The sequence below is a fragment of the Panthera leo genome, chromosome A1 (genome assembly GCF_018350215.1).
Source record: "Panthera leo isolate Ple1 chromosome A1, P.leo_Ple1_pat1.1, whole genome shotgun sequence".
NCBI classification, from domain to species: Eukaryota; Metazoa; Chordata; class Mammalia; order Carnivora; family Felidae; genus Panthera; species Panthera leo.
This window is the reverse complement of record NC_056679.1, coordinates 232,935,434-232,960,320: the sequence shown is the minus strand read 5'-3', so window position 1 is coordinate 232,960,320 and position 24,887 is coordinate 232,935,434. Positions and strand designations below refer to the sequence as shown.

The 24,887-nt window shown below is 52.8% G+C and overlaps 1 protein-coding gene across 8 annotated transcripts in view; it reads left to right on the top strand.

The window, feature by feature from the left end:
• ADCY2 (adenylate cyclase 2) overlaps nucleotides 1-24,887 on the top strand; it is a 412,867-nt gene that overhangs the window by 361,867 nt on the left and 26,113 nt on the right. For 3 of the 8 annotated variants that reach the window (XR_006206545.1, XM_042953412.1, XM_042953400.1), the window contains exons 19-20: nucleotides 10,984-11,068; nucleotides 15,925-16,066. Coding sequence is in view for 7 of the 8 variants with exons in the window: in XM_042953412.1 (XP_042809346.1) it covers nucleotides 10,984-11,068; nucleotides 15,925-16,066 (227 nt within the window). In the remaining variant the exon portion in view is untranslated. Of the gene's footprint in view, nucleotides 1-10,983; nucleotides 11,069-15,907; nucleotides 16,067-24,887 lie in introns of all 8 variants that reach the window. The other 5 variants (XM_042953381.1, XM_042953376.1, XM_042953361.1 and 2 more) reach the window with 3 other exon arrangements.

The following is a 24,887-nucleotide window of genomic DNA, read 5'->3' as shown; positions in this document are numbered from 1 at the left end:
TGGCTCCAGAAAGATGGCTTGTGTTGACAGCATATGGCCACTTACTTCTCCATCAGAGGTTCAGTGTCAAGGACAGTGGGCCCCCCACTGCGTGCACATTTCTTGCCAGTAAGAACTTTCAGAAACACAGTGGCAGTGCATTCTCTTCACGTAATTTAATTTCCATCGTCTTCCACACCATGAAGCTTTAATAATCTGTAATCAAGCTGAAGAGTAGTCGAGTTGCAAAAATGCATAATGGTATTAAGGAAGGTTTATGATTCCTTAGCAAGGAGGAGAATGAAATCAGAAGTTAATTTTCCAATAAGTTCTCAGAGTCACCAAGCAAACATGCTTGAATATTTCTCTGCCACATCCAGGGAGCCTGCCTCAAATCCCTATGTAAATGTGGCGTTACCGATTTCTATGCGCAGCAGACAAGGCCACTGAATTTCCCTTTATTAAGTTTGAGGCTCCTGAACATGCGACACATCTGAAGACAAAGAAGCAATTAGATCAGCGGCTTTCTGATGGAGAGAGAATTACTCCTGGGGACCTGAGACAGACACACGATCTCGGGTCAGAACCGAGCAGCACTAGAGGAGTTACTTGGTTGAAGAAAAGTTTTTACTTCCCGAGCCCTTTCATTTCATTCAAGATCTTTTGTGTGTATTCTTCTGGTCGTGTCTTCATAAGAACCTTACAATCAGAGAGGGCTGCCCTGAGAAGCCTCCAGAACCTGCCTCCACTCCGAAGGAAGACAGCGTCCTGCCAGGAGGAGGGACGCACCTGCCTCCCCGTCCTCCTCCTGCCCGTACAGGTCTGGCCCGTCCAGACCTGCCTCCCCGTCCTCTTCCTGCCCATACAGTTCTGGCCTGTCCAGACCCGCTTCCTGCACGAGCTGCCCCAGCACCCCCCAAGCATTCCTCCACCAAAAGGTGACTGTTCTTGGCAGGATAGCAGAACACCTTGAAATCAACAAATTTTCTCAATATCGGTTTAAAACTAATCGCAAATGAGGGGCCCCCAGGTGCCTCGGTCAGTTAAGCATCTGATTCCTGAGATCGAGCCCCCCATCAGGCTCTCTCTCTTCCTCAAAAATAAATAAACATTAAAAACATTTTTAAACATATTAAAACAAACAAACAAACAAACGAGAGACTCCTAAGACAAAGACTCTCTCCATTTCCCTCCTGATTTCTTCAGCCTCAGTGTGTGTTTGAGAGAACCCTAAACCCCTCCCGGAGCCAAAACCCACCAATGCATATGTGTTCTTTGTTCGAGAGAATTCAAGAGGTTTCCCCATCAAACACCTGACCCAGGTTTCCTCATCCTTCGCCTCGATGGTGTAGACGCTGGTACACCTCCTTTCTGTTAAGACACTGGGATCCTCAGAAAAACAAAAGCCCCCTGATCTGGGACGGGACCTGGAGATGGAACATCCCTAAATCCCAAAGCCAGTGGCTCCCTTCAAGGAGGGAGCTGGTTCCCAGGAGTGCCACACCGCACTCCCAGTCCTGACAGAGCTCATCCGTGCCACTGAAGATGTGCTTGGCCCCGTCCCTTTTCTGACTTATTTCTGGTCTTTGCATCGTTGGTCTCCCTTTTCACTCTTGGCTTCCTGGTCCTTGCCCTGGTCTTCTTTCTGGAATGTGTGCTCTGCTGTGATAGTCAGTGCCCTTGGGGCCCACCTTGGCCCCTGGACTGGACCCCTTGTCAACACTGAGCATTCCTAGCAGACCTACCCCAGACTTCTGGCTTTCACCGTGGGTGTTCCTGCAGACCAAGCGGCCCTGTCACCCTGCAAAGCTGGAGAATGTCTCCCCTAGAGGAAGCAGATGGGGCTCTGTCATCTGCTGCCCTCTTTTCTTTAAGGCAGGTAACAGACACTCTAGAATCGAGGAAGGAGCAGATCTGAACTGAGTACCACTCTGATAACCACAGTGCCTGTAACTGTGCCTGCCCTCTAGTAAGTAGGTGCTAAGAAATATCTGTTAGATAAATGAATAACAGCAGGTAGACTCCTTAATAACCAGAAAGGCCCAAATACTGGCTGTAATGAAAAGTCTCACCTCACCTGCTTCCCTGAAGACAGAGGCTCATGGAAGATGTGTCTTTTCAGGAACAGGATCGGTTTTTGTTTGGACTCTTACGTTTCAGGGGCAAGTTTGGAGAGGGCATCTCTGTTTATAAGGCAGCGTTAGGCCACTTTCTGAATACACATTTGGACCGTATTGTCGTCCTCTATGTGGGTTCACCGTGACCCATGTTTCGGGGGCCTTTTCGGAACCAAATTTGACATTGATAATGGACAAGCCAAAAGGATGTTACAAGCCAACAGGGACGTTTTTACAACAGGGTTAGCGAAGAAAACGGGAGAAGTATGCACCAGAAAAACTCCAGCTCAACGAATAATTCAGGAAGTGACATCAAAGATATTCCGGCAGATTCACGAGTGTGGAAAGCCTACTCTAAAGAAGAAAAGAGACTACTTTGAGTGTGCCACTGAAAGTTCATTAAATAGAGGCCAGCGATGCCCCAATACTTACCATTACCTGCTCTTAATGCGATTCTGGGAAGTCACGTCATGGTGGAAGAAGCCCGGGTGTTTCTGGTATATTCAGAAGGTCCAGGAGAAGCCGTTTCCTAATTCTCTGGCATTTACGACATCCCCCGTTTTTCCGTGAGTACTGGATGTTTTGCTGAACCAGTCAGTGGCCATTCCGGTTCCTACCCGTGACGCTGTCTCCCAGAGCCCTCGGCTGGCACCACGGAGGACACCAAGTGCTCTTGGCAGTGACGGTGATGCTGATGAGCGTCGATGTTGCTGGAAGATGTTCTTGTTTTGAAGACACTTTCCCTTCCCTTGTCAAGGTCTTGCCACAGAGACCACAAGACACTGTCAGATTTTTCCTGGGAGTTTTTTTCTTGCAGAACTGAAAAGTCTCAAGGGATGAGTGTTATCGTTTCCTATGGACCCGGCCATTATGCTAATCCACCTGAATATAGGAAACGTGCGTTTAATTCTGAAAATGCGGGGGTGGGGAGCTTCAACAGGACGGTGGCTGGTGGGGTGGATAACAAGGAACCGGCTCTGTTTGGGCGCTCAGCTGAATACGACAAATCCTTTGTGGACAGCATATACGTAAGGCGTGTAAGTAAGCAGCGATGCCCAGTGTCCAGCCTCGTCCGCAAGCTCTGGATTGTTGTTGGTAGAAATGTCTGCATAATTTTAACTTCCTTAAAGTTCTGCGTCAAGCGTGGTGGTGGAGATGCTCAGACACATGTCACCGGGAGCTACGCGTTAAGCACCTTCAGTGTGACGTTCCGCTTTCTCTGTTTTTCCTGTGTCTCATTCAAGACACAGAATTCGAGATGACGCGACAGATTTTGACAGTGTCCCAAGGTGGGATCAGCCGAGGGTGAGCTCACTGCAGCGTTAATCACGATCAGCAGAAAGGCAGGACGGCATCGCACGTCCACCCTGTGGTCGAGGGCCTGGGGGTGTCCCCAAGCACCTGAAATTCCTCTCAGGTCTCCTCTTTTAAATTAAAAATGTATTCCAGATTTACATTCTAACCCATCACGTATCCAAGTTAATGTTGAAAAGTTTTGAAATTACTTTCGAAGTTAACATCTCAGCTTCTCGTCCCCTGCCCAGTTTCCCCTCTCTGTATCTCCAGAAAGTAAGAAACACACGTTTCTGCGTGGCTGGATCCGCGCCACCCCCCCCCCCCGCCCTCCGCAGTGGGTTGGGGGGTCAGAGAAGCTGGTGGTGGGTCGTCCGAGCTGCCCGACGTAAAAGCAAGTCGTCTGAGGGCTACTCAATTCCACCAAACTTTCTCTTCTTTCTTCTAGAAAAAGCAACCACCAGTGAGCTACTGTGTTATTTAATCTAGAAAAGAAAATGCCCTGGGAGGTGGATCCACCTGCAGGAGAGTACTTGATTTTTGGGCTGTTCTGTTTGATTTTGGAGTGGGGGGCGGGGAGGAGATTTCCCGGAGCCTGTGCCCAGACACTGTGCAGAACGCATCTTAATCATCACTCCGTCAGCCTCTGATGCTAAGGCCACGCACAGCCCTGCGTCTCACTGCACTGATCGGCCAGTCGCCTCCCGCCTACGATCACCTTTACGGAACGAAACCACGACTGCATTCGTCAAGTGCATTATCACATCCATAGCAGAGGGCCAGCGCCGCTCTCAGCCCCGCCTTTGTCCTCTCTCCTGACCTGCAGCTGTCCCCTGGGCGCATTTCCCAGCGAGAGCTTGTGCCTTAGTGTGGTAGGCTGTTCCAGCCCCAGAATGTCTTGCTTGGCATTTATGAACAATACAATGAGAAAAAGTTAAAAAAAAAAAAAAAAAAGGCCGGGGTGCCTGGGTGGCTCAGCCAGTTGAGCGACCGACTCTTGATTTCGACTCAGGTCACGATCTCTCGGTCCGTGGGATGGAGTCCTGTGTTGGGCTCTGTTCCGACAGCGTGGAGCCTGCTTGGGATTCTCGCTCTTCCTCTCTGTCTCTGCCCCTCCCCTCCTTGCACGTTGTCTCTGTCAAAATAAATAAATAACCTTAAAAAAAGATACTCTGAGAAAGCATAGGCTCGGGGCCCTCTGTCCTTGGGTGACATTGGGCCACCCGCCCTGGAGGACTGCTGCGGGTTCCAGGGGATCCGTGTCCAGCCAGGAGAGGAAAGTGTCTAGAAAGGAAGCCCCTGGGGTTTCAAACCAGCACGGTTATGTGTCCCCTCACTCACGTGTTTTTAAAACACACTTCTATTGAACACCCGCTGTATGCCGGGCCTCACTGCTGGAGCCTGAGCGCACGGAGACGAAGAAAGTACAGTTTCTACCGTCAAGAAGATCACAAAGTCTCTCTGAGAAGATCGCGTCTCACGGGAAGGCTCGCGGGAGACTTGTCTGTCGGGGTTAAGTTCATGCCGCACGCCTAGAAAAGGAGAGAGCGTGTCGGCCGGCTTGTGTTAGGGCCCAGCGTTGACTCACGTCGGGAAGACGTTGAAGAACTATGAGGACTCCCAAGCGCAGGAGACAGGTGACTCCAGCATCACGGCAGAACAACGTGTCTCTCGTCTTGGCCCCTCCCCCAACCTCTGTAACAGTGATTTGGCATCTGTGCAGGGACAAAAGTGCCCTTGCAGGAGCTGAGGGATCCAGCAGCCTATGCCAAAGGGTCCGAGAGGCATCTCATGCCCCCGCGCGTCAGATGAGAGGCGTACGGACCCCAGGCGTTCACGCCGCCGTGGCCGTGAACCAGCTCGAGCCCCTCTGGGACGTGGTCCGGGAGCCCCTGGAGAACACTCAGCCAGTCACCCACAGACGACGGAGCCTTTGTGCGAGTCCGGTTTCCAGAGCGGAAGTCCCAGCATGCTTCTGGGAAAACCTTGCAAGTCTGAATGCACTGAAGTAGCTAAGAGGACCGGCCTGACTCTACTCCCCGCCTCCCCCAGGGTGGCACAGCCGAGGCCCATGCGAGCAAGCCCCCACTGCTGCCGCCGTGCCAGATGCTGCCAGGGAGGCTCCCTCCTGGCCCCGTGCACGGTGCTGAGTCCTGAGCTGCGTGACGGGGACGGTGAGTGGCCGGGCGGGGGACAGACGGGGACTCTCGACGGGCCCGACGGGGATGCGGATCCCACTAGCTGCATCGAGGCATCCGTCGGGAAGCCCGCCCCGGGGGACACTGGGAACACCTCGCCCGTGGACCCCCCGCAGCAGGCCCGCCGGCTCCCCGCTGGGCTCCACGCGCCGCCCTCGCACCCCGACCCCGCAGCCGGCTCCCCGCCCGCGCTCCCAGTGGTGGAGGAGACTGCCAACTTGGACAGAAAGCCGGCGCGGATCTGAGGACCAGGGAGAGACGGACGACAGACTCGAACTTGAGCAAGGTTTGTCAGAGCAAACCGAAGGAGGCCGTCAGTACTCTGCCCGGTGCACGGCCAGGCGGAGAGATGGCTCGCAGCTTGAGAACTGGGCCACGGGAGGGGGCAAGGGTCGTGCAGCAGCCGTGACCACAGCCAGTCTCAGGAAGCCCCAAGCTGTTTCTGTCCCAGGGGCCGTTCATAAGGACTCCAGGAGGGGACTGCCCTTTCGGGTGTGAAGAGAGCCGTGCAAACCTTCAAGGAACAGAAAACCTCGAAGAAGAAGGGAGCAGAGGAAGTAGCGAACAGCCAGAGAACCCTTGGTGAGGGGGCACGAGTAAGTCCTTGCCAACCAACACTACTCTCGGTGCAGATGGACTGAATTGTCCACCCAAAAGGCAAGCCTGGCTGCAGGAGTAAAAAAACGTCAGCACCAGGGGCGCCTGGGTGGCCCCGTGGGTTAAACGACCGACCCGTGGTTTCCGCTCAGGTCGCGATCTGACCGTTCGTGAGATCGAGCCCCACGTCGGACTTTGCACTGACAGCATGAAGCCTACTCGGGATTCTTTCTCCCTCTCTCTGTCTCCCTCCTCTCCCCTGCTTGTGGGTATGTGCACTCTCTCCCTCCCTCTCAAAATAAATAAATAAATATTTTTAAAACACAGTTTTTTTTTGTTTTTTAAAGAAACAACAGGTGTTGGTGAGGATGTGGAAAAAGGGGAACCCTCAGGCACTGTTGGTGGGAATGCAAACTGGTGCAGCCGCTCTGGAACTACCTGGAAGTTTAAAACAGAACTACCCTATAATCCTGAGTTCCTTTAGGTACTTTTCTTCTTAAGATAATAGAGGCCTGTTTCCGCTAGGGAAACATAAAGCTTTTAAATGGGAAATCATGGTTAAGTCTCCGTGCCTGGACTGCTCTCTCTCCTGAGATTGAAGAATGTCCTTTGTACCTCACCTGAACCGTTGGCCTTTAGGTTAGAGCTGGTCCACCAGGCAATTCCTCAAAAATTCCAATTTTTTAGGGTTCTTTGTTCTTTTGTCCTCTGAAAACCTGAGGGCCAGAATGATCGCTCCATTAACAGCCTCAGGGTGAGGGCCAGCTGTAAATTAGTGTGTGGCCCCAGGCTCGTTTGGGCATCTGAGTCTCTAGGGCCCAGTTTTTAGGTGTGAAAGGAACCATATCCTGTCACATTTTTGCTAGAACTGTCCCTGAGTTAGAAACTTTCTCAGTTCTGTCAGCGCTGTGACCCCTACCTCATCACTCTGGGATAGCCCAGCGGGACAACGGCAAGTCCAAAGTAGATTGCAACCTTAATACTTAAAGAACAGAGAGCGAGAAGGAGGCCTCCCACCCAGCCAGCTGCATTTTTACATAAATTACCAACACAATGGTTATAGGTGGAATTGCGTCCCTCAAAGAAGACATGGTGAAGTCCTAACCTCGGCCACCTCACAACATGACCTTACTTGGAGTAGGGTTGTTGCAGATTATTGCGCTGAATGAAGTCCTACTGGAGTGGGATGGGCCCTAATCCAGCATGGCTGGTGTCCTTATAAGAAGATGGCCATCTTGATGGCTCAGTCGGTTAAGCACCTGACTCTGGCTCATGTCATGATCTTGCGGTTTGTGGGTTTGAGCCCCGCGTCGGGCTCCATGCCGACGGCTCGGAGCCTGGAGCCTGCTTCGGATTCTGTGTCTCCCCCTGTCTCTGCCCCTTCCCAACTCATGCTCTGTCTCTATCTCAAAAGTGAACATTAAAAAAAATCTTTTTTTTAATATGACCGTGTGAAGACACAGACTCATTGAGAGAACGTCATTTGTTGGTGGAGGCAGACGCTGAAATGATGCGGTGGTGAGCCAAGGAACACCAGGGATTGGCGAGCACCAGAATGAGGCGAGGAAGGACGTCCCTATGGGCCTCAGAGGGAGCACTGTCCTGCCAACACCTTGACTGCAGACAGACATCTGGCTTCCAGAACTGTGAAGTGATCAACTTCCATTGTTTTGAGCCACCCAGCTTACAGTACCTTGTTTTTAGAAGCTCTAGGAACCTGATGGAACGTGATGATCAACACAATTGACTGGACTAGCTCCCGGGATTCCATTCTCCCTATTCTGGATGCTCCCTCCGTGCTACACACTCCCCTTCCTCCCAGCCTCTCCCACGTGCACGCAAAGAGCAAGGTAACCCAAGAATGTGTCTGTGGATGGACAGATTTCTCATTCAGACTGCAGGAGCCATATGGCACTCACCCATGCATGGTCCACACGGGAGACAAGGGCTCCTGTAGGAATCAGCCATTCTTTTTGGCGGGATGAATAAAAGACGTTTTTGAGAAGCCTAAATGAAATCCACGAAAACACAGTGCAATCCTTCTTAGGTGGCAGAGAGGGTCAGGAGGGAGAAAGGCATTCGTGTGCCCACAGGTCTGTTCTGCATGCTGATGCGTCTTGCTGCTTCTGAGGCCCGTTCGGTCCCGTCCAGCAACCACTTGTCTTGTCTCCCCTTGTCCTTCTCCGTCGAGGCGCCCGCCCCTCCCATCGCTCTTCCCCACTAAGGCTCCAGAGCTGGGAGACGGTGGAGCAGAGCATTTCTACCCCCTAAACCGATGTTCACATGCATTCACGTGAGGAGTCCCAGATAGGATCGCTTGCCTGTATCTTCTGTGTGATTAACCGGAAACCCAGCCAGGCCCCAGACTGCACACAGAGGGCCCTACCTCCCCGTTTCCATCCCTGAGAGGGACCTGAGCTGGCTCTGCATGGTTGGGACATCTGGTCCCTTAGCCGGGCATGCAAGGGGGGACCTGAGTTCCGACTGGCCGCGTGGATGAACGTGCAGCAAGGTCCGGCCCCGGGAGTTAACGTTTGACTCTCTGTTTGGGAGTTGCGGGGGCGGGGTGAAGTCCTAACCCCCGCTACCTCACAACATGACCTTACGTGAAACAGGATTGGGGCAGGGGTCCTCAGACCCCTAGAATTCTAAAAGAATGGAAGGTTTGTGAAGCAACGCGAACATTTAAAACCCGCCTGCACATCCGAGAGCGCTCGCTGCGTTGTACCGCTTTTGCTAACTGGCAATATGGTGTCACTAGAGTCAATATGGAAAAATAAGGGTTTAATATTCATTGCAGCCGACGTTGATAAACATCTGCTCTCCTCAGCCACTGCAGCTGCGCTTTTAGACACAGCTGTCACAGGCTCGTGAAGGAGCAACTTCATTTCTTAGGATCCGTTCTGGGGAAACAGGGACGTGGCACCTTCCTGTTTACTGGAGAAACCGGCGACAGCCTCACGCCTTACGGCTGACGAGCTCACCTGCTCGCAGCCCGGCCGGTTCAGCAAGGAGGAATGAGCCCCTCATGCAAGCCCAGCCTTTCTGGAGAGTTCTCTGAGGTCCTGAGCCCTTCGGCCCCCGAGACTGGCTATTCTGCCTCTTCCTGTCTGCAAGGAATCGAGGTTTCCCTCGCACGTGGATCTTGCATTCTGTTAATGATAATTCACCAACCTCCATTTTCTTATCTTTTTCACGACCTCTCTAGCCCCGACCCTCACTAAGACTCATGGGTACCACTTACGAAGTGCCTCCCACGCATCAGGCTCTGTGCCAGGTTATCAGTGGTTGGCATAGTGACCAAAACAGCCTGGAAGATGGGTATTGTCACCCGCTCTGGCCGATGGTAAGAGTGAGGTTTGGAGGGGTCAATCCCACGTGCCACAAATCAACAGGGCAGGGGAGGGAGGGACACTCCAGTCCGACCTGGGCTGTCCTCCTCCAAAGCCCACCTGAGCTCTTTTGCTACCACGTGGATTCCTCACATGTCATCAGAGGGTTCATTCCTTGAACCGTCCGTAGAGAGATGGGAAAATCTTAAAGCAAGCTCAACCCACAAACAGAAGGTGATGGCGTGGTGCTTACTTAATTTAATTAAACATGACCTATGCTGCTTATGTGGTATGTCTCCATCCATAATCAGCTTTTTAAGTCCTATCACGTGTGGGAGATGGTCATCTGTCTGCTAGGCGGGACTCCCCGGGGATGACAGGAGATGGCTCCTTCCCTGCTGGATTAGCCAGGGTTCTCCAGAGAAACGGCACCAGTAGGATATTGGTATATGATATATGTAATATACATACATCAAGCAAGAGGTTTATCATAAGGAACTGGCTCCCGTGGCTACGGAGGCTGGCGAGTCCAAAATCTGCATGGCGAATGTCCCAGTTGGAGCCTGAGGGCCAAGCTGCTGTAGAGCCAAGAAGAGCCAGTGTTTCAGATCAGAGGCAGTCGGGCAAGAGAGAATTCTGTCTCACTCAGGGGCAGGTCAGCACTTTCTTCTAGTTAAGCCTTCAGCTGATTGGATGAGGCCGACCCGAATTACGCAGGGCTTCACTCAGCTCACTGCTTCAAATGTGAACCTCATCCAAAAAACACTCTCACAGAAACACCCAGAGTGACAGTTGACTAAAATGTCTGGGCATCGCGTGCCCACCACGCATGCCAACTCCATATGCGGGGTGATGGTTTTCTGGAATGTTGTGGTGAGGACACGGACGGGGATCGATGACTGACGTCTACCTGGACCCGAGAAGAAACGGGGCAGTGGACCAAGAATTGCCATCTGTGATACAAACCCATACAAAAGAGAACATAAGACCGAGCGCCTACCAAAGAAGTCATGAGCAACTATATAATTTGCAGGTGAGGGTAGCTGGTGGAATGAAGTGCCCTGCTTCGCTTTTCTCCCTCCCACGATTGTTAATTTCTAGAAGACGGTCTCTTTCTGAGAGTGGTAACTTCAAAAGTCGGTATCCTATGTCAGATTATCCATATGGATCTCAGAAGTGTAAAGAAAATACTACGATGCACGTTCCTCTGTTCTTTTATGTTTGTTAGAGTTCGGTAGAAAGTAACACATCTATGTTAATTTGGGAGGATCTTTTACTGAGCTTTCAAAATAGGGATTATTTTGTTTTGCTGCAATCTGGGCTTGGAGATGTATTTGAAAGGTGTGTGTTTGGCTGGACTAGAACATGCAGTGGAGGTTCTCAAGTTGGTTGATATACAAATTCTAAGTGCCGTATGTATGTTGTTTTGTATTGTTTTTGTCTGTCTGTCTGTTTGTTCTCCAATAGACCAGGCATTTGGAAAGATCTGAAGACCATGGGCTCAGTGTCTCTCTTTATATTTTTCATCACACTGCTTGTTCTGGGTAGACAGGTAAGACATCTGCTTTTTCACATAACTTCCCCCAAGTTCCGTGTCAATAATACGTTGCTCGTACGTTGACTGTACCTCAATTTCAAAAAAAGAAACAACAGAGTCTATTCAGTAATAATAATGAAAATAGTTTGCTGATGTGCACTGTAGCTGCTTTCATGCAAACAAGTGCTGATGTGTCACAATCATTTTATCACCAGAGAGAAACATGTGTGTGCGTGCGTAAATATAGACAAAAGGACAGAGGTCTCTCATTTTTTTTGTTTTTTTTCTGCAAGAGGCAAACTTGGTGAATGGTAGAGATGGGAATCCATGTCCTGGTAAATCTCAAAATAACGTTGTAGGTTTTGGAAGCCTACAAAGGTGATCCCTCCGTAGCTGACGCTATTTGTAAAACTGTCCCCTCGTCTGGGATTTTATTTGCATTTCAGAACGGATGGCCTGTTTCTTTTTCTTAGAAGTGGGTATGAATACCTTTGACGTCACCTGAAATCATTCCTAGAAATACGGTCCTCTGTTCAAAAATTGTATTTTGTCATGAGAATGAAACTGTGCCTCCTTGCACTCCCCACTCCTTCTGGTCTCCAAGGAGAGGCTGTGGGTGCAGGATTTTCAAGGATGATATTCTTTCTCTAGCTGCACATGAGCACGATTGCCCAAAGGATATAGACTCATTGCATGCCAGGCAGTCTGCCTTCACCAAAGTTTGCTTGGAATTCTTTGATGGATGGTGTAAAACAAAGGAACAATATATAGAGAAATAACCAACTAAGATGCAAAGCCAATTTAATCATCGACACAGCACTAAACAGTTAAACCGTAGGAAGTTGTTAACAGTCACACAGTCAGAGCAGAGGCCGGATCTGTGGCTGCCAGTCGAGTGGCCTGGAAATGCTGTCCTCTTCCAAGGAGCACCTACGGCATGCTTCCCTGAGTGCTACAGTGCATCCCACCCCAGTCTCCCAGGAGCTGAATTGTTGTCCTGATGCAGAGCTCTCGAAGACCCCTGCCTCCCTTCCATCCCATTCCACCTCCATCCCTGGCACAGCTTCGTTCTGCATCCTTTGGCTTGTAGCTTTGACAGTCTGCACGTTCCGATTAACCCATTGAACCGTGTCCTGTTCTTTCTTCCTGGTTCCATTTGTTTCCTGCCACTTGGCTTTCTCCTCCATCGACCTGCTTTCTGTTCTCACTCATAGAGAAAAGGCATGTCCACTCTCAGGAAACCCTATTAGAAGTGAAAAATGGGAACGAAATGGGCTTCCTTGCATAATATCCCCTAGCTGATCATTCCTCCGGAAACATGGCCGCCCCCTCTGTGGGGTCCCCTGTTCCTCCATTTCGTCCCGAGGATGTCCCGTCTGCACTTTCTCCTACTATAGTCACCAGATTGCTTCACAGCAGTGTATCTTAAGGACCAAGAATCAAATTGAATTCTCCCAACTCTTTATTGATCGCTGAGATGATAAACATGCCTCTACGTAGATGTTGTCACATCCAGCGGCTGCCCCTTGATCTGTTACTCTTTGGCATAAGATGAACAATAGGAAGTGTTCAGTATTATTTCCGGGCATTAATTTAACACAATAGGGATGACTCCAGTCTTACACGCATTCAGTTCTTTTATTGTCACTACTGTGACAATAAGTACTGTCCACCCTTAGAGTCACTGCTCCCTACAGGAGTGATGGCGTGACGATCGTTCTTTGACAGCTCTCACCGAGAATGCGCCAGGGTGAGCCGGGATCATTCAGTCAGTGATCTACTAAGGTCCCAAGTCTGTTGGGCTAACAAGAACTTCGAAGCCTGTGACATAGTGCTTCTGCATAGTCTTCTAAAAATACAAGTATGTCATAAACAAATGTCCGATGTTTAAAATAAGGTTTTTAAGTTTCATAAATGTGCATGGCCTCAGGGCTACTTGTGCCCAAGGTGGTTTATTTAAGCAACAGGACAGACATTTAGCCACTTACTTGCATTGTCATTTGTCCCGATGACTCCCCAGGCCCATGACCATGGTTTTTGAAACGATAGTGATGTGTTTGCTCTCTGAGCAAGTTAGCATGCTAAATATTGTTCTGGGGATCTAAGACACCTTCCTGAAACCATAGCCCGTGTCCCAGACAAGAGCTGTGCGTGGTACTACTCTCTGTGCTGAAATACAGGCTGTGATAGGGATGCCAGCCTGAGCCTAAGGGCCTCTTTTGAAAACGGAAGATTCTCTGTACTTGTCCCGAGTTTAAACGACCACACGCTGCCATTAGGGTCTGCATTCTAGGTGGGCTTGTTCAGGACATGGATCCAGACAGGTGGTAGCCTGGTGGCCCGAGAGGTAGGCTGAGGTCACTGTGTGCGAGGCTTCAGATCGGAACTTGGGAGTGTGGGAAATCACACGCTGCCCACACCCCTGTCCGTGTAGAAAGAGGTCAGCCCCTCCAGTTCCCCGGCTTGTTTTCAGAACTGCATGAATAAGAACTGCCCTCGAGGCCGTGTTGGGTGTGAAACACAACAGTGAGGCTCCCAGAGATGGCCTGGGTGCCTCTTCCAGGCTCTCCCTGTCCTCTCTCGTCATTGCCAGAGCAGATGAAGAGCGAATCTGCCCCTCTGCATACTGTCGAGTAGCCCTAGACGGACTCGGCGAGATGGGTGAGGGTGTAGGGACGGAGGTTCAGCAGGTTTACTTGAAGTGCCACCCAGAGTCTCGGAGGCAGTGTCTTCCCCTGACCCTCCGCCGCATCCTCCACATGGCCTCCCCCTGCGTGTCTGTGCCAGATCCCCCTCTTTCTCTTAGAAGGACATAGTCACTGGGCTCACGGGCCACCCTAAATGCAGCAGGATCTCATCCTGAGGTCCTTAAGTCAATTACACCTGCAGAGCCTATTTCCAGAGAAGGTCACAGTCATATTGCAGGTGAGGACTTGGAACTGTCTTTCTGGGGGACACCACTGAATCCATTCAACTGGCTTGGGATGGAAACATCGGTCTTCCTTTGGGGGCCTCCCCATGAGTTTCCAATGAGCTTGTCCTTCAGGAGAGGGTCCTGCAGCAGACGGCACTGGGGAGGTGGGATGCAGAGACTTGGCAAAATGTCACTTTTGGGCCAGCGGAGATGGTCCCAAAGTGCTCTGATTCCTTTAGTGGGAGCCTTACCAGGTGTTTCCTGTGATGCGGTGGCATCACTCAGGCGACCTGAGCCACCTCTAGTACGGCTCACGGAAGCCCCGCCAGACCCGTGCGCTGGGCTTGCTGCCTGCCCTGTGCCGCTCCTGGGCTTCTCGTTTCACTTTGTCCGTCTCGAGGGTGTATCCGTGTCTCTCTGATGCCACCGTCATGGACTGCTGAGTAATCTTTGAGTTTAAAACCGGCCACACCACTGGTGTACCCCCCAAAACCCGAATAATCTGTTGTCCAAGTGGGAGCCCTTTTCCAGCAAGGGCAGAGTATGATTTCTGTAGGTTACAGAATGTGGCAGATTTGGCGTTAATGTAAAAAATTTAATATAAACAAACATTAAAAATACCTCTTCTGAAATCTTTTTTAAAAATGTCTCTATATGAAGTAAAAATAAATTTCACACCGGAGGAGGAGGAGGAATAATTTTTGAGCATATCGCACATGGCTCGAATCGAGTCTCGTTGATGAATGATCATTGTCTTTCAGGTTCCAAAATGTGAATTTTTTTAAATTGCCATCTGTGCATAAGAGGCTGTGTGTGTGTGTGTGTGTGTGCACATGCGAGTGTATGTGTGTGCATGCACGTGTGCACTTGTGTGTCTGTGTGTAAGAGGCTCTGTGCACATACGTGTGTGTGTGTGCATGTGTGTGCATGCGGGTGTATGTGTGTGCCTGTATGTGTGGACACATGCGTCCATGCATGGCACTGTGCACACGTGTGTATGTGTGTGCCCGTGTACTGCATCAGTATAAATAACCAAACCAATAAAACAAACAAACTTCCAGCATTTATTTCTTCTTTGCACGTTTTCATCAGGAAGTTAGTCTCTGTGCTGAAATACGCCTCGTCCGTTAGGCCCTTCTGTTACAGGAAGATTCTTTCAAGGGCTGTTCCACCACAGTAAATTCTTGACATCACAGGAGACCCAACGTGATGCCAAAATCAAAGACACCTTGGCCAGTAAACAGGCCTCTCTGTTTCTACAATGTCAATTAAAACAGTTTTTAAGAAACTGTTTTAAGAAAACATTAAATTGTGCGACATCATAAAGCACGAATGCATGTTTCTAGCAGCAGGCACCGTCTTAATTAAATGAGACCAGAACGAACATTTGGGTAAACAGAATGTCATTCTCTTAGGACAATGCAATCCCAGATGAAAAAGTACAAAATTTTCAATGAATTCCTAATTACAGAATTTGTGGTAGGGGAAAACTGATTTCTAGATAATACAGGCAAAGTGCCATGCCTGAGCACGATTATTTTTTGAATGCAAATTATCAAACAGTGCCCTCTTTCTACTAATGTATTTCCCGTTTTTCATTTTTTTCATTGTTTATGTTCTATTATGCCTCTTCTCAAAAGATAATTCAAGACACCTTTTATTAACGTAACTTTGCCAGAAGCGCCCGTGTCACTTACATGCCTGTTTCCCTGTTCCTGAGGCTGGTGCTTTCCCGCACCTGCTTCTTTGCAGATCTGGGTGAGGGGTCGGGTGACAGACATTTGCGGGGAGCAGCGGGCTCCATAGGGTGGGTGGCAGTTCTGTGTGGGGGTTCTGTTTTCAGTTTTGTTTTTGTTCTTTTTATTTTCTCTTTAAAACCTCCGCTCTCTGGCAGGACGAGATGCCTATTGTTTCTTTACCTCTGTGTCCTCTTGTAACAGAATGAATATTACTGTAGGTTAGACTTCTTGTGGAAGAACAAGTTCAAAAAAGAGCGGGAGGAGATAGAAACCATGGAGAACTTGAACCGCGTGCTGCTGGAGAACGTGCTGCCCGCGCACGTGGCCGAACATTTCCTGGCCCGGAGCCTGAAGAACGAGGTGGGGCACGCTGGGGCAGTGGGCAGGGGCAGGGCGAGGAGGTCCCGGCTGGGGGGGCCTGGGGAGCCTGGGAGCCTTCAAACGCCTCAGTGCCCCTGGTGTCCACTGTTGGCCTGAATTGGTCTGTTCTTCAAAGATAATGATTGGCCAACTGGGAATAGTGAGTTCGAATCACCTCCGAACGTGTTAGTTGAGTGTTGATTCATCATTCCTGGCTTTCCTTCCCCAATCTCGTGACACTCTCAGGGTGCCCTGTGAGGCCCTGGGCTTCCAAACAAGTCACAAAAGTGGCCTCTCCGTGGTGTGAAGGGCCGCCTGCCTTACCGGCACACCATAGAGACTGAATCAAGGGGCACCATTAAGGCATGCATACCACACGTCCACTGTTTCGTTGCTGGAAACTTCCCTGAGTGCCTGTAAAGGGCCTTGGAATTTCAAAGATGGGAGATGGACAGAGCTTAGAAGTTGTCCATACAAGATCAGGTCACAGACCAAAGTCTGCTCTCTTGAGGATGCAAATGGGGATTTCTTGGAGCGTCTAAAGGAACGGATATTTAACTAGAATTGGAAAGACGGGAGTGCCGTTTTAGCGTAGAAACGGCTTATGAACTGAGACATCGTGAAATTTCTTTCATATTCCTAACTTACGGTGAGTCAGCAGATGTGTCTACAGTGAGAAACACGTATCTGAGCTCTCACTGTGAGCAGAGGCCTGTGTTTGCCATCACGGACACAGAGAAGGTCAACCTTGATGACACTAGAGTACAAACGATCTCAAGTGACAAGGCCTGAAGCGATATTTTCCTGTAGCATGTTTTTGCGGGGGGGGCGGGGGGGTGGTGTATTTTCACTTGGACTGGGCCCCCAGAGGGAGTGACTCGGGGCCCACTGCCTGGTGATTGTCCCTGCCAGGTCTCAAAGTCCCCAACCTTCTATCATAAGAGAAGAAGTAGAAAATACCGCAGAGCAAGCTTTCAAGAGGTCACATCCCATCTCTGCCAGTTACGGCTAAGTGGCCTTCAGCACAGCACCTAAGCTCTCAAGTGCCTCAGTTTCTTCATCTGTAAAATGGGGGCAGTAATAATAACTCGCATCATAAGCACAGAGTGAGCACCAAGTAGCACATTTAATGTTGACATTGGCTAGAAAGCACCAGGGAGGGGGTGAGGGGCTGGGCATCGCCCCCTCCTCTTACTGGAAGCGTGCTGGGTGCGGCAGGCCGCCTGGGGTCCCGCCAGGAGGTCTGGTTGGTTGTGGAGCCCACCTTTCTGTTTCTTCCGCTCTTCTCTGAAGTCCGTACATCTTCAGCAGCCGGTCTGCCCGCTGGCCACGGATAACGAAATCACTGCGCTTGTTAAGAAGGAGCATCTGCCCCCGGTAGCGACGTAAGAGCATCTTTCTGTCTGTGTGCCTGGCTGTCAGTTCGGCTCATAAATTCAGCGTGTGCCTACCGTCGCCCCTGCCCTGTGGCCACGCTGGTGCCGGGCCTGGACACAGAGATGAACGGGACAGGGGTGGCCCCATCGCCCAGAGGGGGACTGCATCCCCTTGTCTCCAAGCGCACTCGCGGCGTATCTGCGGGAGCCCAGACAGGCCGCCACTGTGAGGAGGTAGCTTCTGAAACTGGAAAGAAGGAGCTAGAAAGTAGCTGGGGGATGGATGCTGGGGAGGGCGGGGGGGTGGAGGAGTGAGAATATTCTGGCCGGGGGAGTGCCTAGTTCAAGCCCTGACAAAGCCAGTGGGATTAGCCCTGCCCCCTTGCAGACCCTTCCTGATGTCTCCCGAGGTCTCCCCGGACTTGGGGGAACCAGTGGATTCTCTCTGTTCTTCCCCGTCGGTCTGACTTATTCTAAGCGAATGCCGGAACCCAGTTCCCTCTTGGAAAATGGTAAGGAATGGCAGGATGGGTCAGGAGCAGAAACCTAGCTGGGGATAGCGTGGGCTTGCCTCTCCCGTCCACACCTAGGCTCTGTCACGTGGACTTGGCCTGCTCCGTCCCTGGGCTGAGCCCAGTCTCTCCGCTCATAACAGGGAAAGAGCGGTGCCTGGCTTGGCAAGCTGCCTTGAGGGGGCGGGGAGTGGGACGCCTGCACGTCGCGTCCCCCGAGCGTCCCTCCAGGTGAGGGGGGCATTTGACATCCCCGGACGCGGAGTCCCACGTCCACACAGGTGGGGTCCAGCCGGCAGGGAGGTGCCCGTGCCACAGCTGACGGTGACTCATCTGCGTCCTGAGTGGCCCCCTGCCGCGTGCCACGTCGCTGAGCACAACTCTCGCGTGCTCCCAAGAGAGGGGTGACCTGTCCCTTCGAGTCTCATCAGAGCTGCCATTTTAAGAACTGGACGCACACAGGGCCCCCTGTAGCCTTCACCACCCAGATGGGCTCCCTGGGGAAGCGCTGTAGTGGGGTGGGGGGGGGGGCAGGGTGGCCTAGCGGGTGGGAGTCCGGGCTGTGGTGCTCCCTCTCTGCCCGGGCGGTTGGGGGCGGGGGGGGCGGGGGGCTCTTCGGCGACAATGTAGGAATCAGCACAGGTAGATGGGACCGGTCCTATGCTTTCTCTCCTCCTCTGTCAGCTAAAGAAGGCAGGTTCCTTGTTGCGGGGGGCGGGTCCCCTCGCTGGCCAGTCCATCCCCGCGTGTGCTCGGAAACCTGTTGGGCCCCGAAGTAATCCCGGGCTCCCAGCGGCAGCTCGTGAGGACGGCCTGTCCCCGCCTGCAGGAGACAGCGCCTCGCCCCAGGCAGCCTGCAGGCCCGGAGGAAAAGGGACACTTGCTCCAGTTCCAGAGCCGTTCGAACTCCCGGCCGCAGCCAGGTGCCACAGCAGCCACGTTAGGGGTCTTCGGGTTTTCACTCAGGGCCCCGCGGTCCCCACGCACCATTAGATGTGTTCTCTCGCGCTGCTGATTGTGCTCAGGAGGGTAAAGCGCCACACGCATCTGAAATCGGGGGCTTCGGACCAGGGGGACAGTCCTTGAAATGACCGCTTCGTTCTGCTCCGCTGCGGGCCGCAGGCTTCTCCGTATGTAGTCAGACAACAGACAACTGCCCTGGGTGGTAGCTTTCCATAGTTCACTGCCAGCCTTCGTCTGTTGGGTTAAATACAGGGGGGCGGGGGGGGGGGTGCAGCTCTAAGTCTCGCGGATTAAACAATTTCAGGGACCCCCACGGGGCGCTGCGCCGTCAGGGCGGCCGGGAGAGGCAGCCCACTGTGCAGGGAGGGTTATGCTGTGCAGTTGCTGGAGATCAAAGAGGGGGTGTAGGAGATTCTGCTGGCTGTGATCCTCGTGGGGAAAATCCTGAATGCAAAACAGCTCGCGGCGCAGGGCTGAACAAGAAAGAGAATCGCTAACCGGCCGTCTAACGAGCGCCCCGCCGTGATTCTCAGTAAGGGATCGTTAGGTTTGGGGGGGGGGGCGGGTTTCCCAAAGACTCCTAACAAGGTTACTATAAGGAGACTCATTGGAGCGCATGAACTGTAGCAAACTCCTGGCCCGTCCTTCTGCTCTCCCCACCTTCTCCTGTCCCGATCTGACCCCTCTGTCCTCGACTGACTGTCCTCGGGGGACAAGCCATTCCCCAACCAGCCATGTATAATCCCGGCCTCATCGTCCCAGGCCAGCCAGGCGGATGGTGTTCAGCCTCCTGCAGCTACACAGTAATGGCGTGTGTGCTGTTCAGAATCGCGGATAACGTCGAGGACCTCCGGGGTCAGGGCCAAGGACTTGTCCCCTGCGTGAGCCCTCTCGCACCCCGAGGCTTCCTGGGGAGGAGATTCGGCCGTTGTGAGAAATGCAGTCCCCTGGAGGGGGGCCTCTTCTGCTGGGTCCCAGAGCATGGCTGACACTGGGGACCGAGAGAGAGCCCCGCGCCCACGAGCAAGGCCTCCCGAAGGGATCCCTGCCGCGCGGGCTCCGTGTGGCTTTCCTGGGCCCCGGGCCAGCTCTCCTCCACCTGCCAGGCCCCGCTTGGTGGCCGAGCTCAGAGGTTCGGCCCCAGCCCTGGCACTTCTCAGGCCTCCATCCTCTCAGAGCCTGTTACCAAAGGTAAGAGCAGCAACTCACGCGAAGCTTCACAGTGATGCCTGGCCGGCAGTTAGCACTCCATCTTTTAAGCAAATATCCCGGATGTATGCAAAACTTAAGAGTCACTGCCCACTGGAACTTATTCATAGCTCCAAGGAAGCCTTCTTTCCCCCCCCACTTTATGGGGCCTGAAGAGGGCAAACCTCCATGGAACCCCTTTGCCCTCAGACCAGCCGCTGTGCCTTCCGGGCTCCTTCTCTGGGGGGAGGGCTGAGCACCCACGCCATCGGAATGCAGATACCCGGGTTACTTTCAGAGCTTGGGGCAGACAGGAGCAAGCCTTTCAGTCCCACCATCAACATTACCAATGCACAGTTTTCTGGAACAGTCCTTGGGAACAGGACACACGACCTAAGCCGGGACCGATGTTAACAAAGAGCCTTCCTTCACTCTTTGGTTCTCCAGGCCACCACGTGGATGTTCAGAGGAAATGAATTTCTTTTCAGAAGCAAAGCATGATTGAATTACAATCACATCCCCTAAAAGCTCTGACTTCAACGAAAACCTGTGTGCGGGCAGAGCCCTTATGGGTGCCGCGGGTGCCTCTTCCTTCCCTCGGGGCATTCGCTTCGGTTAGAACTTCTGCAGTTTTCTCCCTCAGCTGCTGAGGGTTCTTGGCCAGACACAGGCGACAGGCCATCCGAGCTCAGGGAGAGAGCTCTGCGCTCCTGGGCCGGAGCCCTTGAAACCGCCCTATTGTAGCGGGAGCTTTCGAGATGCCTCTTGAGCAGACATCAAAGCCAGCTTTCATCGCTTGTTGAAAAGGCTACGTTTCGTCACTGCAGTCTACCCTTTGCCGAGTCGCCAGGTGGCGAGAATGACGTGTGATTCTGAGCCAGGCGGCCGCGTTGCTGGCGAACTGAGGCTCGATCAGAACAGGACACAGGTGTCGCTGTGGGTGTGCGGGCATTCACCAGGTGGGCGCACTGTACCCGCCTTCCCAGCCGTGAGCCCCACCGCCACCGCCTCCAGGCAGACCCTCTGCCCTGATCCCCGTAGCCAGGCTGGCATGCCCCCAGCACCTCCGGAGATGCCTTCGTGCTTTCGAATTACTCCAGTGCCCTGAGTAAATGAGGAATCCGATGACCGCTGGGAAGAGGATGGTAAATGGTGAGCACATAGTCCGTTGGGGGGAAATGTGGGAGGTGGGAAGGCCCTCCTTTGCCGCAGAATGGACCCGTAGGAGAGAGCACGGATGTGGAAGTTTGGAAACTGAGTGCGCATGGCAGTTCTGAGCATTTTCCAGGGCATGCCAAGCGGACCTAAAGTGAATTTCGGCCTTTGCCACAGACGGGAGCTCCCATGTTCCACAGGGGGCGCTGACCGCTTGCTTTACAAGTGCTTTGCTGGAAACCTGATTGCTTGATTCTCCCCCCCCCTTCCCTCGCAGGGGGCGTAGGAATGGGCAGGGGACTGGGGGCTGGAAGAGGGGTGCTGGACAGGACGTAGCGAGACGTAAGCCCCCCGGGGATCTTCCCTTCACCTCCAGCCTTGTGAATGGCTCAGAACCTACTCAGCCTGACATGTGTGCCCTGTGCTTGTGTCGCTGAGTGGTCCCGGGGAAACACCTGCCTCTGGGGGACACGGGTGACAGGCGGGTCCCTGATAAGTGGAAAATGCAGACGGAAGGGGCTGGTGGAAGTGTCTGAGCCAAGAGAGTTGGGGCTGCGGGTGGGCAATGTAATGGGACTGTCGGGGCTTGGGAGAGCAGAGGTTGATGAACGTCGTTCGGGGACCGAGCGGGAGAAAGGCAGTTGGCATGGGGTCGTTGGCGATGGCCGTTGTACAAAGCCACCTGGCGGGGTGGACAAGCCCCAGCAGAGAAGCTACAACAATAGCCCGAGAGCCCGGGGCGGAGATGGTCACAAGCAGAAGGGAGCGTATCATGCACAGCAAGGGAACCTCGGGCAGGGTGTCCAGGGGTGGAAGAGGCGACAGGGAGTCTTCCAGCCACCGCTGGCAACGACCACCCGGTGTGAGTGCCCAGGGAGCGCGACGCAGTCAGTGGAGCGCCTTCCTCCTCCATCACACACTTCTGTCCCTGTCGTGCACCCCTGGCGGTTTGGAAAGCCTGGCTGAGGAAGCTGGGGAGGGTGGAAGTATAAGTGTGAGTAGAGAGTGTGGAAGCCAGGCGTGCCCTCTCCCCCACGCTGCAGACCCCTCCCTGTGGGCCCGTGCTGGGGAAGGGGAAGAGCCCCACGTCCAGCTAGGTCCTGAGCTTTGACCGCGTGTTGAGCCAGGCGCGTTAGTCATCGACAGGAGGACCCGAGAATGACAGGAAGAGTCACGGGGTTGTCCCAAGTCTTCATCCACGGGCGGGTTGGGTTGGAGAGGAGCTGGTCTCACTCAGCAGACTGAAAGGGACAGCGGGCACAGAGATGCGGTGGCTTTCTGATCGTGTTTTCGCTACTTGAGCTTCTTTGGTAGAGTGGTGACGTGTGAACAAGCGTTGAAAGGACACGTGAGCTCATTTCCAACTCCAAAGCGCAGTGATGCCTTCGGGCAACAGTGTGCCCAACAAGAGTCATCCACTCTAGACCTTGAACTCCAGGCTCTCCTGGGAGTCTGCCCACGTGCCCTACCCCTATACCCAGATCCTCTGGAAATACGAGCTAAGGTCAGACCACCAGCCAGTCGGCTTGTGGTCCACTCTGGCCCCAAGACCAACCCAAAGACCTGAGTTTGGGGTATGGTTCTAAGCCTTGCACGTTTCCCTGGCTCCAGAGAATTTATGAAGCTTCCCATTGGTGAAGTTTCCCTGTTTCTCAGGAATAGCTCTTGAGCCTGAATCAGGGACTTACCAACATCCTTGGTGTTTCAGCGAAGGTCCCAGGAAACTGATCTAGAGAGAGAGTGGGTGAGCAGTTTGCAGCCCAAGCCCCCAGCAGCACTCACCACCTGCAGAGTGCCTGACCAGGGTTCCAGAGATTAGTCCTGGCCCCTAGGCCCACTGGGAGCCCTGGTGCATCATCCGGCTCCCCCAACCTTCTACTTTGTCATTCAGCCTGTGACTCCTAACCAAGGCTGCCTAGCAGAATAACCCATGGCCCTTTTCAAAAATGATGCGCAGGCTTGGAGCTCACCCCAGGGCCGGAAAACCCACCGGTGACTGTCCCATGCATTCCTGTTTGTGGACAGTGGAATGAGATAACACATCAGACCCCTTCCAATACATAGACCTTATTTTATTGGACCCCAACACAGTGCAGTTCAAATGGACCCTCATCCGAACCGCGAGTCGGTCCAGTCTGGCAATTTCATCGTCTCCCACTCCTGTACACCCTTAAGGACCCCCACGGAAAGGAGAGAGGTAAAGCGACATGACCTGCACGTGGGGCGAGGCCCCCACCGCCCCTGAATCTGGGCAGCACGGCCTGCGGTCATCAGGAGATCCAGGTTCAAGGGTAAAGTGTAGCACCTGTAAGAGGGAACTCTGCATCAGACTTGGTAACTGCGACCTTGGGCAAGTAGTGTAACTGCCCTCTGCCTCGGTCTCCGCATCCGTACATTGAAGTAAGAGTGCCGGCCTCATAGGATCGTCATCGGGGGCAAGTTACTTCCTGTGGAGTGTTGACAGCTGCGCCCATCAGGCAGCAGGCACTGAGTCAGTGCTGACCGCTCCCGAGCTTATTTTTATCATCGTACCCCAGACGGTCACTCTGGCCAGTATCCACAGACAGTAGGGACATGCAAGGTGCAGAAAACATTTCCTTGTCTTGCCAGATATGCTCCTTTTCCTTAAGAACAGGGAAGTCAGTGGGCCACCACGTGGGTGGCTCAGTCGGTTGAGCATCCAACTCTTGATTTTAGCTCAAGTCATGATCTCACGGTTCCTGAGTTCAACATGATCTCACGGTTCCTGAGTTCAAGCCCTGCACTGGGCTCTGTGCTGGCAGCTTGGGACTCTCTCTCTCTCTCTCTCTCTCTCTCTCTCTCTCTCTCTCTGCCCCTACTCTCCTCTCAAAAATAAATGCATAAACTTAAAAAAAAAAGAATAGGGAAGTCTATGAAGTTTATACTTCTCTTATAAAACTGGCATCGTTAACTAGCAGGGGCTTCTAGGGGGTTGTCTCCCGGTAAACCCTGACTCCCCGGCTTAGCATTGCCAGGCCCTACAACTTGACAGTCATCTGTGTCGCAGGTTGTCTTCCCAGGATATGAATGTTCACAGCAGCAGCTTGTCGGACAAAGAACAGGTCTGCGCGGTGAGCCAGCGCAACCATGTTGAGAGCAGGGTGGAAAAGAAGACCCTTGGTTCTGTCGTTCACGTGTTTTATAGAGATTGTGAGGCCATAGCAGAAGGCATTACGGGTGGCTGGCCCTGAGAACAGGAAGCTGACTTGAGGCTAGCTTTTCCAGGAAGTGGTTGTGACCGTCCATGGGCCGCCATTGGCCTGCTGTGTTTGTGAGGAGACCTCAGTGGGGAAGAACGGCTCCTTGGAGAGGCCACCAAACCTGGGAGTTACGGTGCTGTCAAAGTGCGCTCTCCCAGTGGGGGGATTCGTCTGGTGCCTCAGAGAGCAGAGCTCACTACAACGTTCATGCAGAGTCGATTGCCTCACCCTGCCAGGCGCACAGGAAGCGCCAGTGACTTGCGTTCTTCCATCCACGTTGAGGGCGGCCATCTTGTTTGACAGAACTCTCCTCATATTTCCCGGCGGAGGGAGCGTTTCCCTGTGCTCACTGTGGCGCCTGGCCTTCCTGCCCATGTCATGCCACCTGAGGGCCCTGATGAGCCAG